This window comes from Piliocolobus tephrosceles, chromosome 6, assembly GCF_002776525.5.
Source record: "Piliocolobus tephrosceles isolate RC106 chromosome 6, ASM277652v3, whole genome shotgun sequence".
Taxonomy (NCBI): Eukaryota; Metazoa; Chordata; class Mammalia; order Primates; family Cercopithecidae; genus Piliocolobus; species Piliocolobus tephrosceles.
In genome coordinates, this window is record NC_045439.1 from 16466906 (window position 1) to 16482537 (window position 15632).

A 15632-nucleotide genomic window follows, 5' to 3' on the forward strand; every position below is an offset into this window, starting at 1 on the left:
CATGGGATGCCTTTAAATAAGGCTCATATAACACAAACATAGTGAAAACTAATGACAACTTGCTAATCACTTTTTAGAAACCCATTCAACATTCAGAGCAGGAATTATGAACACATTAAAAAGATTTCTCCCATCAGGAATGTAAGGACTGTTTACAATTCTTCTCCTGTGTCAAGAATAAAAGTAAATTACCTCATTGAGGACGAGAACTCACCAAGTAAAGCGGAACAGAGCTTTTTGCTGCAAAAGCTTCAACTGCTAATAACTAAAACCATTCAGTTTCAAAGCCAGTTATAAAACAGCTTTGTTAAAAATACCACGTTTTTCCCCATTAAAAGTACACTTTGAAAAGAAAAAATTATAATTGAATTACTTGGTGATGGTAATTTAACATCTATAACTGCATAGATCTGAAGTGTTAGAATCCTGGCCCATCCTACTCTCCTTATGCAAATAAGACACAGCTGGACAGCCTCTGTTTTTGCCCAAGACCGTGACACTTGGGGAGGAAATCTAGGACGAGATGTCAGTGCTCCTTCTACTTCACCTTTACACACTATTTCCAAACAGACTTTGAACAGATTCTGACAAACAGAAAAGAATGGCTAAAAAACAAAACATTCAGTAAACAGTTCAGTTTGAAAAAAGGAATTCTAAAAGCCTTATTCTTGCAAAGAGAATAAGAAAGTTCCAAGTGGAAATACAATTAGAAGTCAATGCTTGCTCATTTTTGAAACGAAGAAAACTCCACAGTGGATTCATCGGTGACTTTCCAAACACATGCTGGAACTTCTCCACACTGATCTATACCCAAAGAGATCTATATCCAAACATTTCTGACATATCAAATAGGGCATGTCCTGTCTTCAACTTCAAATAACTAAAAACATTCAGTTTCAAAGCCAGTTATAAAACAGCTCTGTTAAAAATACCATGTTGTTCCCCATTAAACATACACTTTGAATGAATCGAGCCTATTAGAGGCGCAAAAAGAGGACCGAAGAAAAACCACCACTGTATCCCTGGGTCTCAGTGAAGTAATTTTGGTTTTTCCATTAAAAAGCAAAAAAATGGGCAAATACACTCCAAACTCTAGTGAGATTTTTCTGGCAGATTTTTCTTATTGAGCCTGATAAGCAATAAATGGACTAATTCCGCACATTCTGCTCTAGCCATCAGCAAATGCCAATGCCAATTAGCCTTTGCTTTTTCCAGAGACAGCCACTATTTGGGTTTTCGGTTAACACCTCCTGATTACACTAAGTAGGGGGCTGCTGAATTCCAAATAAAGGTTTAGTGCCTGGTATGAGTATAAGGGTAATGGACAAGGTTGATGAATACCTACAAAAAATCTTAGGCATTTGCAGATGAAGCCCTTGACAGAATAGACACATCAACAATGCTACACCAAAGGCAAAATTTTAAAAATTCCAGACCTTAAATATATCTGTATCAGGCATTTAAAAGGACCACATGGTACCTCAAACATGGGAAGGGAGGATGTGGAAAGAGATGAGAGGAAGGTATGCTGGATAAGCTCTGAAAAGGCACTGAAGAGTAAGGGGAAGTTGATTTTATTTGGCTATCTTGTCTGGACAACTAACCTGCTGGTTACCTTACCAGTAAAAATGAAAACCATTGTGCAGAGGGTTTCTGTGAGGATTAATAACACACCCAAACTGAGGGGTATCATCTGCAGAACACAGAGCTTGATATTGCCTATTTTCATGATCCTTATACAGTTAAGTGAAAACCATCTCCAAATTTCTAACCAATACTGGTAAAATTTTACCAGGACATTCATGAAATATACATAAAACACAGCTGACACAGTCTCCCCAAGAATTACCAGGATATCCTTCTAAACTGGTCCGCACATTTTCCACAGAAGGATAGATCTAAAAATAAGAGAAAAACAATAAAACTCAGAATGTACCATGTTGAAGACAAAGAATGATAATCAGCTTTTAAGAAAATGAAAATCTGTTAAAAATACTTTTAAATTAGAAAATATACTTTAAATTTTTAAAAGCTCTCATCTTACAAAAAATGAATTAGTAATTAAACAACAAGAACCATATTTGATGTTAAATTACACTTCAATTTGAATATTTTTTCCTTTGAAATTCAAGTTAACATTGAATGGAAAATTAACTATTAATTCACAGGTCTCTAAATAATTAAAATGCCCCTAATTCTGCTGGCTATGCTACATCAAATATTTTCTTCCTTGGTGCAGCAACCGGAAAGAAAGGATAGAAAAATCACAGGCCAGTCTGTGTTTGCAATGGAGCTCCTGAACAAATCAGCAAGCTCTTAGCACTGGATATTAAAGCAACTTGATTACAAATGACAATGCTAATGTACTGCTCTTTCCGTACCCCGCCCCCCCCCACGCCAAAAAAAAAAAAAAAAAAATCACAGAATAAAACATCTCTCCATTACAAAGAGGACCAATTTTCAATTCTTCTCCTGTGTCGAGAATAAAAGTAAATCACCTCAATGAGAACGAGAACTCACCAAGTAAAGAGGAACAGAGCTTTTTCCTGGAGTCTTGCTTTCCTTCCCCAGTGTCAGCATGCTTTCTTTAAACTCAGAACATAACCACTTTGATTCATCAGCTCCCAAGGAGCCAATGCTTGAAAACTGACCCACAACAGGCCAGGACTCTGCGTTAGGTATGGATGAGGCATGGTCTTTCAGAAGCTGGGAAAGAATAAAAATGAATGTTAACGTGACTCAAATAATCTTAACAGAAAGGCTGTAATACCTGAAAACAGTTTTCTGCTCTTGGAATGCCTAATTAACAAGAAAAGCTGAAAATACTAATGATCAATTTCATACCCACACATATACATTTTTTCTTTTTTGGGAAATTTTTTTTAAATACTAAAAACATATTTTTAATGGAGTAGATGGACAGAAGTTCTCCTTTCCAAAATTCTTCGATTTGTGCTAAAAGCAAAAACAGATTTACAAAGTTTAAAAAGGCCCATTTCAGTAGAAATTTCAGATACACCACCAACTTGTCATATGAAATTAGATTTTTTACTTGAAATCTCAATTGTTTAATGCACCTTTGATACTATGAAATATGTATTTGGTCTTCATCCCTGTTTCCTGGCATGCAACTACTAAAATCCTTGGGATTTCCAATGTGGTATCTTTCTGTATGTTAATGAGACTGATGGCAGGCAGACCCTAGGTAACTTCAGGATGGGGGCTGGTCGCGATAAAGACCAAGGCATGATTAGAAGACTGGGACTTTTGGCACAACCGCCCCAACCCCGCCTCCAGGGATAGGAGGGGCTAAAGGTTGAGCTGATCACCAATGGCCAGTGATGTAATCAACCATGCCTATGTAATGAAGCCTCCATTAAAAACCCAAAAGGACAGGGTTTAAGGAGCTTTCTGACAGCTGAACACCTGCAGGCTGCTGGACAGTGGTGGTGCACCCAGAGAGGGCATGAAAGCTCTGTGCCCCTTCCCTATACCTTGCTCTATGCATCTCTTCATCTGTATCCTTTATAATAAGCCAGTAAACATTACGTGTTTCCCTGAGTTCAGTGAGCTGCTCTAGCAAATTAATCAAACCCAAAGAGAGGGTCACGGGAACCTCAACTTGAAGCTGGTCAGTCAGAAGTTCTGGAGGCCCAGACTTGCAACTGGTGTCTGAGGGAGAGGGACAGTCTTGTGGGACGGAGCCCTTAATCTATGGGATCTGAGGCTACCCCCATATTTCTTTAAAAAAAAAAAAGTATTTTTTCCCGGCTGGGCGCGGTGGCTCAAGCCTGTAATCCCAGCACTTTGGGAGGCCGAGATGGGCGGATCATGAGGTCAGGAGATCGAGACCATCCTGGCTAACATGGTGAAACCCCGTCTCTACTAAAAAATACAAAAAACTAGCCGGGTGTGGTGGCGGGCGCCTGTAGTCCCAGCTACTCGGGAGGCTGAGGCAGGAGAATGGCGTGAACCCGGGAGGCGGAGCTTGCAGTGAGCTGAGATCCGGCCACTGCACTCCAGCCTGGGGGACAGAGCAAGACTCCGTCTCAAAAAAAAAAAAAAAAAAGTATTTTTTCAATTATTTTTTCCCTACTTTTATTTTTTCTCTGCTCCCCCAACTCCTTCTCCACTTCCTACTTAGCCCTTTAGAAATGCAATTATAACCTTTTCCTTTAGCAGCCACTCCCTACAGGGCAAGTTCATCTAACTTTGTGCTTAGAAGCTCCAGAGCAGAACTTTTTCCCACCAGGAGACTGCCTTGAGGGACAGCAGTAAATTTACAACCCAAAGTATGCCCACTAAGAAACTCTCCCACCTGGAGAGTTTCGGCCATCTTTACAACCTAGTTCTGCCCAGGAAGAGACCAAATGGACTGCCTGGTAGAGAAGGCAGAAAGGAAGGAAGCATCCACCTGCTTGCTTCCTCCTCTGCGTGCCATTCATGCTACGCCCCCTTTTAAAAGTGTCCACTTTCTGCGCCAAGAGCAAAGCAGTACCCTTAAGAGAGGAAGCCTGCACTTATTCCTCTAAGCCAGCTTTGGAATAAAAAGTTACTTTCTTTATACGATCACTTTCTTTAAAGTGACTTTCTTTATACATCTTCAGGAAGACAGCATAAGAATTGAAGTGAACTAGAGGACACCGAGCTGCTGTCCCCTGCTTAGTGTATGAGGAAAACCCCACACATATTTGGTCACAGTTTTCTGTGTTGACTGTTGTAGTGTGACAGCAGAGGAAACAAAGTGAGTTTTTTGCTACCGACATTTAAACCATACCTAGAAGGATTACATATTTTGACTCCTATCATTTGAAAGAGGTTTAACATTCATAGTTTAACACTTGAGCTCCAGGCAGCTGTGATGGTCTAAACATAAAAGCGAACATTTACATACACATACCAGCTAAAACACTGCAGAAGACTGATCTGCATTTCCTGCTTTGATAATTATGCAAAGCTGCAGAAACAATTCAGAAAATATTTGGAAACCTTATCCACTTAAATATGTGCTGAATGCCTACCTAGAGGGCTGGAGAGAGCAGAAAAATAAACTGTAGCTCATATTCTGACTGATGTTTTGTTTAATATGTATTATTTTCCTTAACACAGCTTAGGCATTAATACTTACACATACACTTCCCAAAAAGCCCAAAGTTTCCATGTCCACCTTGGGTACAGCATGGTGTAGGGAACAGAGCTGAACCGACAACTTACAACACCCAGTTTCTATTGCAGTGCTCAGCCCCCGAAGGGCCACCCTATCCTGGACAAGTCTCGGGCTTAGATTTACACTTCAGTGGAAACAGGCACCTAATCACCAGCCTGCCTTCCTGGAAGAAAGCTGTGGCGCAACATAAGCAACTGTGTGTAAAAAGTGGTTTGAAAACTCTTTAACATATAGTTGAACTTTCAGTCTCAGATGGTGATCACACACAATATGTACTATTATCTAGCCTATCTCAACCATTAGACATTAGTCCACAAACAACCGTGTATGTGCACTGAAGACTTACCATGTACTCTGTACTGTTTTACATTTATCATTTCATTTAACCCTCACAATCACCGGAGGGAAGTACTATTATTATGTCCACTTCATAGATGACAAGCGATGTATGTTAAGGAACAAGTCAAGGTCACATGACTTGTAGGTAACAAAGCAGGGTTTGACCCAGCTATGGATATCTGCTTCCAAGGTTGGGCACAGGCCAATGTGCTCAACTTCCTTTCTAGGCCAAGACATAAAAGATGTCTTCACAAGATCCTGCCTGCTTTAAGCTGTGATCTCATTTCACAAAAGGAAATTAAAATAAAAAGTTTCATTAACCAAGGGAAAATTCTTACATTTTAAATAGTTTGCAGAATAAGAGGTTAAGGCTTTAAAGAAAGCCACTTTAGAGAATTTATTTATTTTTTTGAGATGGAGTCTCACTCTGTTACCCAGGCTGGAGTGCAATAGCCGGTCTCAGCTCACTGCAATCTCCACCTCCGGGGTTCAAGTGATTCTCTTGCCTCGGCCTCCCGAGTAGCTGGGATTACAGGTGCTCACCACCATGCCCGGCTAATTTTTGTATTTTTAGTGGAGACGGGGTTTCACCACGTTGGCCAGGCTGGTCTCAAACTCCTGACCTCGTGATCTGCCCGTCTCAGCCTCCCAAAATGCTGGGATTACAGGCATGAGCCACTACGCCCGGCCAGGGAATTTATTAAGGTCAGTAAACGACCTAAAAAGAGATGAAAAAAACTTTAATCCTCAACTTACTTTATTTTATGACCTTTCTTTGTGCATTTTCATATCAGCAGCAAGTATTATTTTTGTAATTAGTTTTCTTAAGGGCACTGGTTTTATAATCAAAATATAGCTCAGTTGTAGTCTTTACTCAACATTTTCTGTTTGTTGAATTTATATCTTAAAACTTGATATGCTGAATAATCAAAAGCTATAATATGTGTATGAATAGGAAACCTCTATCTTTATTACAGATAAAAACTAGAGTATATTTATGCCATTAACAGCCTATAGCTATAAGAGGCAAAACACATTAAAAAGCAGTAATAAGAACTATAATTATCAATTTATCAAGTACCTATTTGCCCAGAATTGTGCAGAAATATTGTGAAGCTGCATCAAAACATACAATTATTTTAAAAGAGAGAATATACATTAAATTTTAAAAAAATGTTAAAATAGTAAAAGTTCTGTTACCTTCCTAAGTCTAAAATGTCCCCAATTATCTTTTTGACTTCCTTGAAAGCGTCCTGGGGTTGAACCAATAAGATAAACACTAAAAGACATAAAAACACAAGTTATAAAACATAGTGATGTGCTTTGGGCACCGAAAAAAAAAAAAAAAAAAAGACAAACTACACATTTGAAAACTAATACAATCAAGAAATGATCCAAGAGCCAACCCATTTTCTTGAACTGACTCTCAAATTCATTTCTCAAGCAAATCAACTAATGATGGAACACCTACAAGATGTAAAGTACCAGAAAAAGAACTCAGTAATTGTGAGAGTACCCCAGTGGGAGGCTAAGGTAAGCATGAAGATTCACTGGCTGTCACTTTCACGCCTAAGAACCACGAGATACAGATGTGATAGAATCTGTTCATCCCCTCATCATGTTCTGAAGCTTGGCTAGATTTCACCCCACCTCTTTCCAGGCCCCTGCATTCCAGACCTCATGAGGCTCGCAAGGTATGAACCTATCATAAGCACCCCAAATTGATAAGCTGGCACATACTTCGTTTCAGAGAGATCGTGCTCGTGGATGGTATCTATCCACTCCTTGAGAGAAGGGGCATTATAAGCCATCAGGTAACTGATGAGATCAGCTTTAAAATGTGTTGTTGACTCTCCAGATTTGTGGGTTCCATCAACAATTCGTGGGTATAAGGGGCTCAACCATATTCTGGAATTAAAAAAATAACCTTTAACAGTCAGGCACACAACTCATGACAATGATCTCTGTATCGATTACGCCTTCATTCTAAGAAAGAGGTGAATTCTCGGTGTCTCCACATGGTAAGTAATTTTAGGAAACATGAAACATAAATGTGAGCACACCACTCCAATGGCTTCCCATCACATTCAGAATTATTCCTGAATGCCTTGCCATGAATTTAAGATTCAGTAAGACCTGGGCTCTGCTCACTTCTTCCAACCCACATCCCTCCATGCTCCCTCTCACTCGCCAAACCTTCCTTATTCCTCCTATTACCTCTGCACCTATATATTGCTTTCTAAGACTTGATGGTAAGAGTTAAGAATTCTACTCTTAACAGTTAGAGCAAATTCATGCTACTAGTGGTAATCCCAGCAGGAATTTACCCTTGTCTGCACCAATGCAGCTCTTCAGCCACATGTGAAATAAGAATTGTGTTATCTATACCAAAAGTGTATGTGAAAAATCTATTTTCAATCAACATAATGTAGGTGCTATAGCAGCATATTTTTACGTCTTATACTTTCTGGTGCCTGGATTAAGTATCACATTCAGTGACATTACAATAACCTCAAACTTTCAAACACTTAATTCACTGAAGAGGCATAATAGACATCTTTCATTTCATTAATTCTTTTTCCCCAGAGGAAAACAGTGCTCTTTGCCAAAACTTCTACATTATATCCATAAATAGACAACAACCATATCTAATCCCAATCCTTCTATAAGCTGCTTCACAGTAGATTACTAAAATGGCGTCAAACCTTTTGTGCTTCAGTTTCTTCAAATGCAAAAAAGCGGGGTTAACAGGGCTGCCTCACTGGGCTGTTGCAAAGCAATGACTTACAGGAGCAGTCAAAAGTATCAGGTATTACATTTTTCCCCTTCTGTGGCTACTCCCCTTTTCCCCACCCTGGGTTCTATCTATTAAGCTGAAAGAGGAACTGCCCAATTTCTCTTTCACCTGGCAGCCCCTGAAGGAGACTGGCAAGATGCAGGCCAACAGGGCAGAAGTCATCCAGAACTGCAAGGACTCTTGACAGTGCATCTTCTGCAAGTTTCTAGCAAGGGGCACTTCATACCCCTGCTTCCCACCCTGGGGAGGCACTTAGCATAGGAGGTAGCATGGTGTGACGAGGGCTAGAGCCCAGGTTCTGGACCCAGATTGGCTAGCTGACTACACCATTCTGAGTAAGCAGTGTGACCTCTCTGGGCCTTTGCCTCTATGTGTAAAATGACCAGGTTGGGCTGGACAGACGTGGAGGACCTCCCCCTTGCAATAGCACCTCAAAGTTTCCAGGCTGAGTGAGGCTCCTCCCGGATCAGATTCACTCACAGGTGAGTTCAGGATAAGAAAGAAGACAAATGACTAGCCGGGCGTGGTGGCTCAAGCCTGTAATCGCAGCACTTTGGGAGGCCGAGACAGGCGGATCACAAGGTCAGGAGATCGAGACCATCCTGGCTAACACTGTGAAACCCCGTCTCTACTAAAAAAAAAAACCCAAAAAACTAGCCGGGCGAGGTGGCGGGCGCCTGTAGTCCCAGCTACTCAGGAGGCTGAGGCAGGAGAAGGGCGTAAACCTGGGAGGCAGAGCTTGCAGTGAGCTGAGATCCGGCCACTGCACTCCAGCCTGGGTGACAGAGCGAGACTCTGTCTCAAAAAAAAAAAAAAAAAAGAAAGAAAAAAAAAAGAAGACAAATGACTTTCTAAACTAAGATGCTGAGATATGAGGCATTTTTAACACGTCACAAAATAAGATGAGAAAATTATTATAATGAGCCAAATAATTTTATTTTTTTTACTGTGAGCTTTGAATGCAACTCTTGTTCTAATTTTAAAAGTGAGAAATCAACAGGTGAACCATCAGGCAGCTGAAGGGGATTAGCAGAACCACGGACCAATTATGAAGTGAGATTATACACAAAAACTGCTTTCAAAAGTTTTAAAATTACCCCAAACAACATGAAATGCAAAGTATTAGAGAGTAGAATATAGACCAAGCATGAAATAATAGGATCCCACACGAGGATGGCTGCCAGAGGAAGATTTCACAGTCTTGGTACTTTCTGAGTTTTGAACCGTTCCTACCTAGTCAGTAAGTTTTCTAAAATTTTAAATTAAAAAATATTTTTTTAAATAAAAGAAACACCCAAGCCCTTACCCCTGCCTCTTCCCTCCTAGCAACCACCCCAGAGAATCCCAAAAAGGTACTACTGCCTGTAAGCTAAGCTTCCAACTTCAGAACGAGCTGGAGGCCCAGGGTGGGATTCTTGGAACCATGTGAGGCTGAGAGCTAACTTGAGAAATCCCTTTAGTAACATTAATTATTGTTTCATGGGAATAAGCTACATTAATCTCATTTCCTTTTGTTAGGGCTACATGAATCTCCACACCCAATCTGGCAGCTCAGGAGAGCTGGCTTAGAAGCTCTTGGGGTACCAAAGGCATAGTTAACCATAAATTTAGTAGATCAAGAAAGTGCTACAGCTGAGACTTAGAGACAGAGCAGCTATCCCCTCAACCCTGGACCAGTCAGAGCCACACTTCATTTTGAAAAGCGTATTTTAAGTGGGATACTGAAAAACTGTAACATGTTTATAGAAAAACTACCAGGAATTACGGCTAGGGGGCTCAAAGCCACATGCTATGGTGGGGCAAGGGAGTGGGGAGGGAACAAGAGATGTGAGGCTCAGAGACAAGACTCCCTTTCAAACTCTGAAGGACTGCCTTAAGGGAAAGAGATTACATTTGTCCTGCGCAGCGCCCTCAGGTTGAAGCAAGACCTGTTGAAGGAAGCTGGAAAGCTATTTTAGCTCAAACTAAGATGTAATTTGGGGCTGGGCGCAGTGGTTCACGCCTATAATCTCAGCACTTTGGGAGGCTGAGGTGGGTGGATCGCTTGAGCCCAGAAGTTCGAGACCAGCCTGGGCAACTAGGCAAACCTTGTCTCTACAAAAAAATACAGAAAGTTAGCCAGGTGTGGTGGTGCGTGCCTGCAGTTCCCGTTACCCAGAAGGCTGAGGTGGGAGGATCACCTGGGCCCAGGAGGTTGAGGTTGCAGTGAGCCGTGATCGTATCACAGCATTCTAACCTGGGTGACAGAGTGAGACCGTCTCAAACAAACAAACAAACAACGATGTAACCTGGGCTCAGCAGAGCTTAGCTGAACGTAATACACTCCAATTAGGAGTTCTAGCCCAAGCTAGGCAATGATATGGGGCAGGATGAGGCAGAGGAGGATGACAGAGAAAATGTGAACCCAGATATGATGCTAGACAAACGTCCGAGTTTCTCCCAAAGCAGAAGGCTGTTTGTTAACCAGCTCTTCTCTAGGACAGGAAGAGATGTGCAAAATGGCTTCAATGAAAGAAAATTAAAGTTAGTCAAGAATAGCTGAACTTGATTTGAGCAAATCCCTAAAAATCCCTTTTAAAAAGCAAACCCCTCTTGAAAAGGGGATCAAAACCTGGATCTAGCCTATGTGCACCAAGTACAGAGGGTTAGCAGTTTACAAAGTTCAGAAAAGCTTTCGTATTCAATTCTTCTCTTGGAGATTCACAACTTTATTAACACACTAAAGGCTCTAAAAAGACACCAGCTTAAATTTGTTTCAAAGAAAACACACCAACTGGGGGAGTGGGGAAATATTTAGCACACTATTACATGACCAGGCCCTACCCTAACTTTTCTTTTGATTCCTGTTTGGGAAGCGGCAAGCAAAAATACAGGTGGGTACATGAGCAAGGAGAAATCACAAAAGCTATCTGGTAAATCCCACTGGGAAAACAATGGGTTCAGATCTTTCATTCTGTAACCCCTATTCTGCCTCAGATCCTCTGCATGTGCTGTTCCCTCTACTTATCTGTAGAGTGTATATGATGCCACTTCTCTAAAAACTAGGAAGACACTACTGTGTGTAAATAGTAATGTATGTTTACATGTACCATAGAGGTAGCTGTGGATGATGATACTCCTGTTAACACTGGTTACTCCAAGAAGGTAGAACAGGGCAGGTAGTAAAAGAATACAGCAACTTTTTCTGCATACAACTCCTTTTCTAGGCCATGTGTGTTGTTTTTACAATTAAAAAAATAGAAAAAAGAATAAAGCGAATGTTCTGGCTTTTGACCTTTCTCAGCACACACACTGCCAGGAAGTGAGCAGGCCCCTACAAACCCTTGAGTTTTCTGGTGCCAGTCAGCATGGATGAGGTTGGAGGTGTGTATGACAACTCGGAGACCTTCTTCATAGAGCAGCAGCATCATTTTCCTTTAAAAACAGCAAAGGATCAAAAAGCATTAACAGTACTTTCAAAATATGTAATACTTTCCAATGCAAATATAATATATAACTAAAGGAATTTTTTTAAACTCTCATATTACCCAAACTTAACATGTATAATTTTCCCTTCTATACATTACCATGATGAAGGTCTGCCTGAGTGATAGGTTGAAAACCTTTCAAAAAGGTTGAGTATTTGGTGGTAAAAGAACTTTCACCCCATTCTGTCTACCTGGCCAGTCCTGGCACTTCACATCGCTGCAGCCTAGCCCCTTATTATCTATTCAGCATCACCTGTTACTACTAGGCACCATGGGAACCTTATCGTCTGGTGTCTGAGATTCAAAGCGTGGTCAACAACCTCTTGCTGCATCATGGCTGGCATTTTTTAAACAACTAAAATAGCATAAATTGGTATACAGTATATATTTAATTACTGGTTCACGAAATTTTGTTTTGGCACAAAGGTATGTTAGTGCATAATACACTGAAATGTAAAGTGTATTTCTTATTATGAGTTGAAATTTTAAGAAGTTTAAAAGATGCTTCATTACCATTAGTGGTTTTTTGTATCCATAGATGCCACACTTGTCAAAAGTGTGTTATCTGGGCTTGGTGTAAGTCTTGCCTATTCTTCGTCAACCCAAATCAGACCTAGTTGGGTCCACTCTTTTTCCATGTGACCTCCCCAGACCTCTAATCGAACACATTTCTCTTATTTTAATTGCAGTGAGAGAGAGGGAATAGGATATAGATAAAAGCTTTCCATATGAAGTCTGAAGACCTGAGCTCCAGACTTTGTCATTTAGAAGCCCTTTGACCCTAGGTAAGCCATTCAATGTCCCTAAGCCTCAGTTTTCCACTTGTATGTCTAAGGATTAACCCCACTTCAGGACTGTTGTGAATGAAATGCAAAAATACATTTCGCTACCAGGCATGATGGCTCACAGCTGTAATCCCAGCACTTTGGGAGGCTGAGGCTGGCAGATCACCTGAGGTTAGGAGTTTGAGACCAGGCTGGCCAACATGGCGAAACCCCATCTCTACTAAAAATATAAAAATTAGCCAGGTGTGGTGGTGGGCACCTGTAATCACAGCTACTAACGAGGCTGAGGGAGGAGAATCACTTGAACCCGGGAGGCGGAGGTTGCAGTGAGCCGAGACTGCACCACTGCACTACAACCTGGGTGAAAGAGTGAAACTCTGTCTCAAAAAAAAAAAAAAAAAAAAAAGGATAAGAAAGGGCGAGGAATGAGATCTCCCTTGAAGAATGCTGACCTGCCATATTGTCTGCTAAGCTGTGGGGCAGCAAAAGGGAACCAACCCAAATACGCAGCTATTCCTGCAAAGGGGGAAGAGAACTAACATATGGCAAGCACCTCTCTGCCAGGTGCCATCCTAGAAGCTCTGTCGTATGTTATCACACCAATCTTCACAGTAATCCAGAGAAGGAGTGATTCTCATTCTACAATTGTGGAATCTATGTCTGGACATTTAACAGGGATTATCCAAGGTCACAAACTGGGCCAGCAGAAGAGCTTGTTGGGATCACACATGCCAGATGCCAGGGCACTCCTTTCACCACACATGGCTTCACAGGGCTGGTGGCTGCAACGGTGAACACTTCATGCTACTGGTACAGGGGTAGGCAAGGTGGGGGGAGACATGGCCTTGGTGGGAAAGAGGACTGAATGATGCGTGGTGGGGGCCTGGCTATAGATCTTAGCGGAAAGAAGCATGCCTTGCCCATCCTGTGATCTGCCACTAGCTACTGCCTGGATCTGGATATTTGACATTCAGCTGCTTTGGCTTTCTCTTTCCCCTCTATCGATTCTTGGAGCCATAAGAATTAACTCTGCTCCTCTAGAAAGCTCTAGAGGAAACCAAAGAGCTTTCCCATTCTAAAACACTGACAGACAGACCACAGGATTGCACAGCATCCAACCGAAATTGGACAGAGCAGGGCTTGTGTGCCAAAGTGTATACAGCCTCAAAGACTGCCTCGTTCACTGTTTCTAGCTCTACCCTGTAAGGTGGAGAATGCAGTTTATACTCCATCACTATGATCTGGAAGGTGATTCTCCTTTTCTAATTCACATGTTTGTCTTGCTTCTCTCACCAAAGAAAAAGCCATAAGAATAAAAACTCTATATTCTCTTGAGCTGTGTCAAGAACATAATAAGTATTTAATTCTTAAAACATTTTAAAAATAGGCTAGGCACGGTGGCTCACGCTTGTAATCCTGGCACCTTGGGAGGCTGAGGTGGATCACCTGAGGTCAGGAGTTCGAGACCAGCCTGGCCAACATGGTAAAACCCCATCTCTACTAAAAATACAAAAATTAGCTGGATGCAGTGGCATGTGCCTGTAGTCCCAGCAACTTGGAGGCTGAGGCAGAAGAATTGCTAGAACCTAGGAGGCGGAGGTTGTAGTGAGCCAAGATTGCGCCATTGTACTCTAGCCTAGGCAACAGAGCAAGACTATCTCAAAAAAAATTTTTTTTTTAAATAAGCAACTAGAAGTAATTTCAACATACGAGCTCAATCTTCTACAAAATACTGTCATTTCAACAAAATGTAAACTACAGATACTTAATTGGGAAAAGTTCAATTGTAATTACTTTCCAAAGGCATTTTTTGTTTGTTTTTGAGACAGGGTCTCACTCTGTCGCCCAGACTGGAGTGCACTGGCATGATCTTGGCTCACCACAACCTCCGCCTTGCAGGCTCAAGTGATTCTCCTGCCTCATCCTCCTGTGTAGCTGGAATTATAGGCACGTCCCACTACTGCCCAGCTAATTTTTGTATTTTTAGTACAGATGGCGTTTCACCATGTTGGCCAGATTGGTCTCCAACTCCTGATCTCAAATAATCCACCTGCCTTGGCCTCCCAAAGTGCTGGGACTATAGGCATGAGCCACAGCGCCCAGCCTCCTAGGCATTTTAAACTCTGAATTAAGAGCTCTTGGCCAGGCATGGTAGCTCACGCCTGTAATCCCAACACTTTGGGAGGCAGAGGACGGTGGATCACCTGAGGTCAGGAGTTTGAGACCAGCCTGGCCAACATGGTGAAACCCAGTCTCTAATAAAAATAGAAACGTTAGCCAGGTGTGGTGGAAGTGGCCTGTAACCCCAGCTACTTGGGAGGCTGAGGCAGGAGAATCATTTGAACCCAGGAGGTGGAGGTTGCAGTGAGCTGAAATTGTGCCACTGCACTCCAGGCTGGGCAACAGAGTGAGACTCTGTCTCAAAAAAAAAAAAAAAGAGCTCTGTTGAGTTTAACCTGAAAAGTATGTGTGTAGTGGGGAGGGGGTGGTAGTGAATGGACCAAAGGAAACAATAAGGTAAATTTTAGCAATGAGCAAACAAGAACAAATTTAAAGCTAAAGTTAATGCCAGCACAGGGGCTCATGCCTATAATCCTAGCACTTTGAGAAGCTAAGGCAGGAGGTCTGTTTGAGCCCAGGAGTTCAAGATCAGCCTGGGTCACAAAGTGAGACCCCTGTCTCTACAAAAAAAATTAGCCAGGCATGATGGCGTGTGCCTATTGTCCCAGCTACTCGGGAGGCTGAGGTGGGAGGATTGCTTAAGCCCGGGAGTTGGAGGCTGCAGTGAGCTGTGATCATGCCACTGCACTCCAGTCTGGGCAACAGAGTGAAACCACATCTTGAAAAATTATATGTGTGTATATATATACACACACACACACAGACACATATATATATAAAAATAAATTAAAGTTAGAATAAATAGGTTCTATTCCTGTCTCCACTACTGGCCCTAGGAAGAATCACATACCTAAACCTGGGCCTCAGTTTCCTGATCTAGAAAATTAAAAGGACAGAAAAAATAATTTTTATAAGAGCATTAAATAAAAGAATAGCTCTCCCAGGCTCAGCTAAGC

General features: G+C 41.7%; 1 protein-coding gene across 9 annotated transcripts in view; it reads right to left on the bottom strand.

The window, feature by feature from the left end:
- Positions 1-15632, bottom strand: part of TDP1 (tyrosyl-DNA phosphodiesterase 1) — a 94500-nt gene that overhangs the window by 59001 nt on the left and 19867 nt on the right. For all 9 annotated transcript variants that reach the window (XM_023205435.3, XM_023205430.3, XM_023205432.3 and 6 more), the window contains exons 7-11: positions 11625-11717; positions 7247-7414; positions 6707-6785; positions 2521-2706; positions 1850-1898 (exon numbers count right to left, since the gene is read on the bottom strand). In XM_023205435.3, the coding sequence (XP_023061203.1) occupies positions 1850-1898; positions 2521-2706; positions 6707-6785; positions 7247-7414; positions 11625-11717 (575 nt within the window). The remainder of the gene's footprint in view (positions 1-1849; positions 1899-2520; positions 2707-6706; positions 6786-7246; positions 7415-11624; positions 11718-15632) is intronic.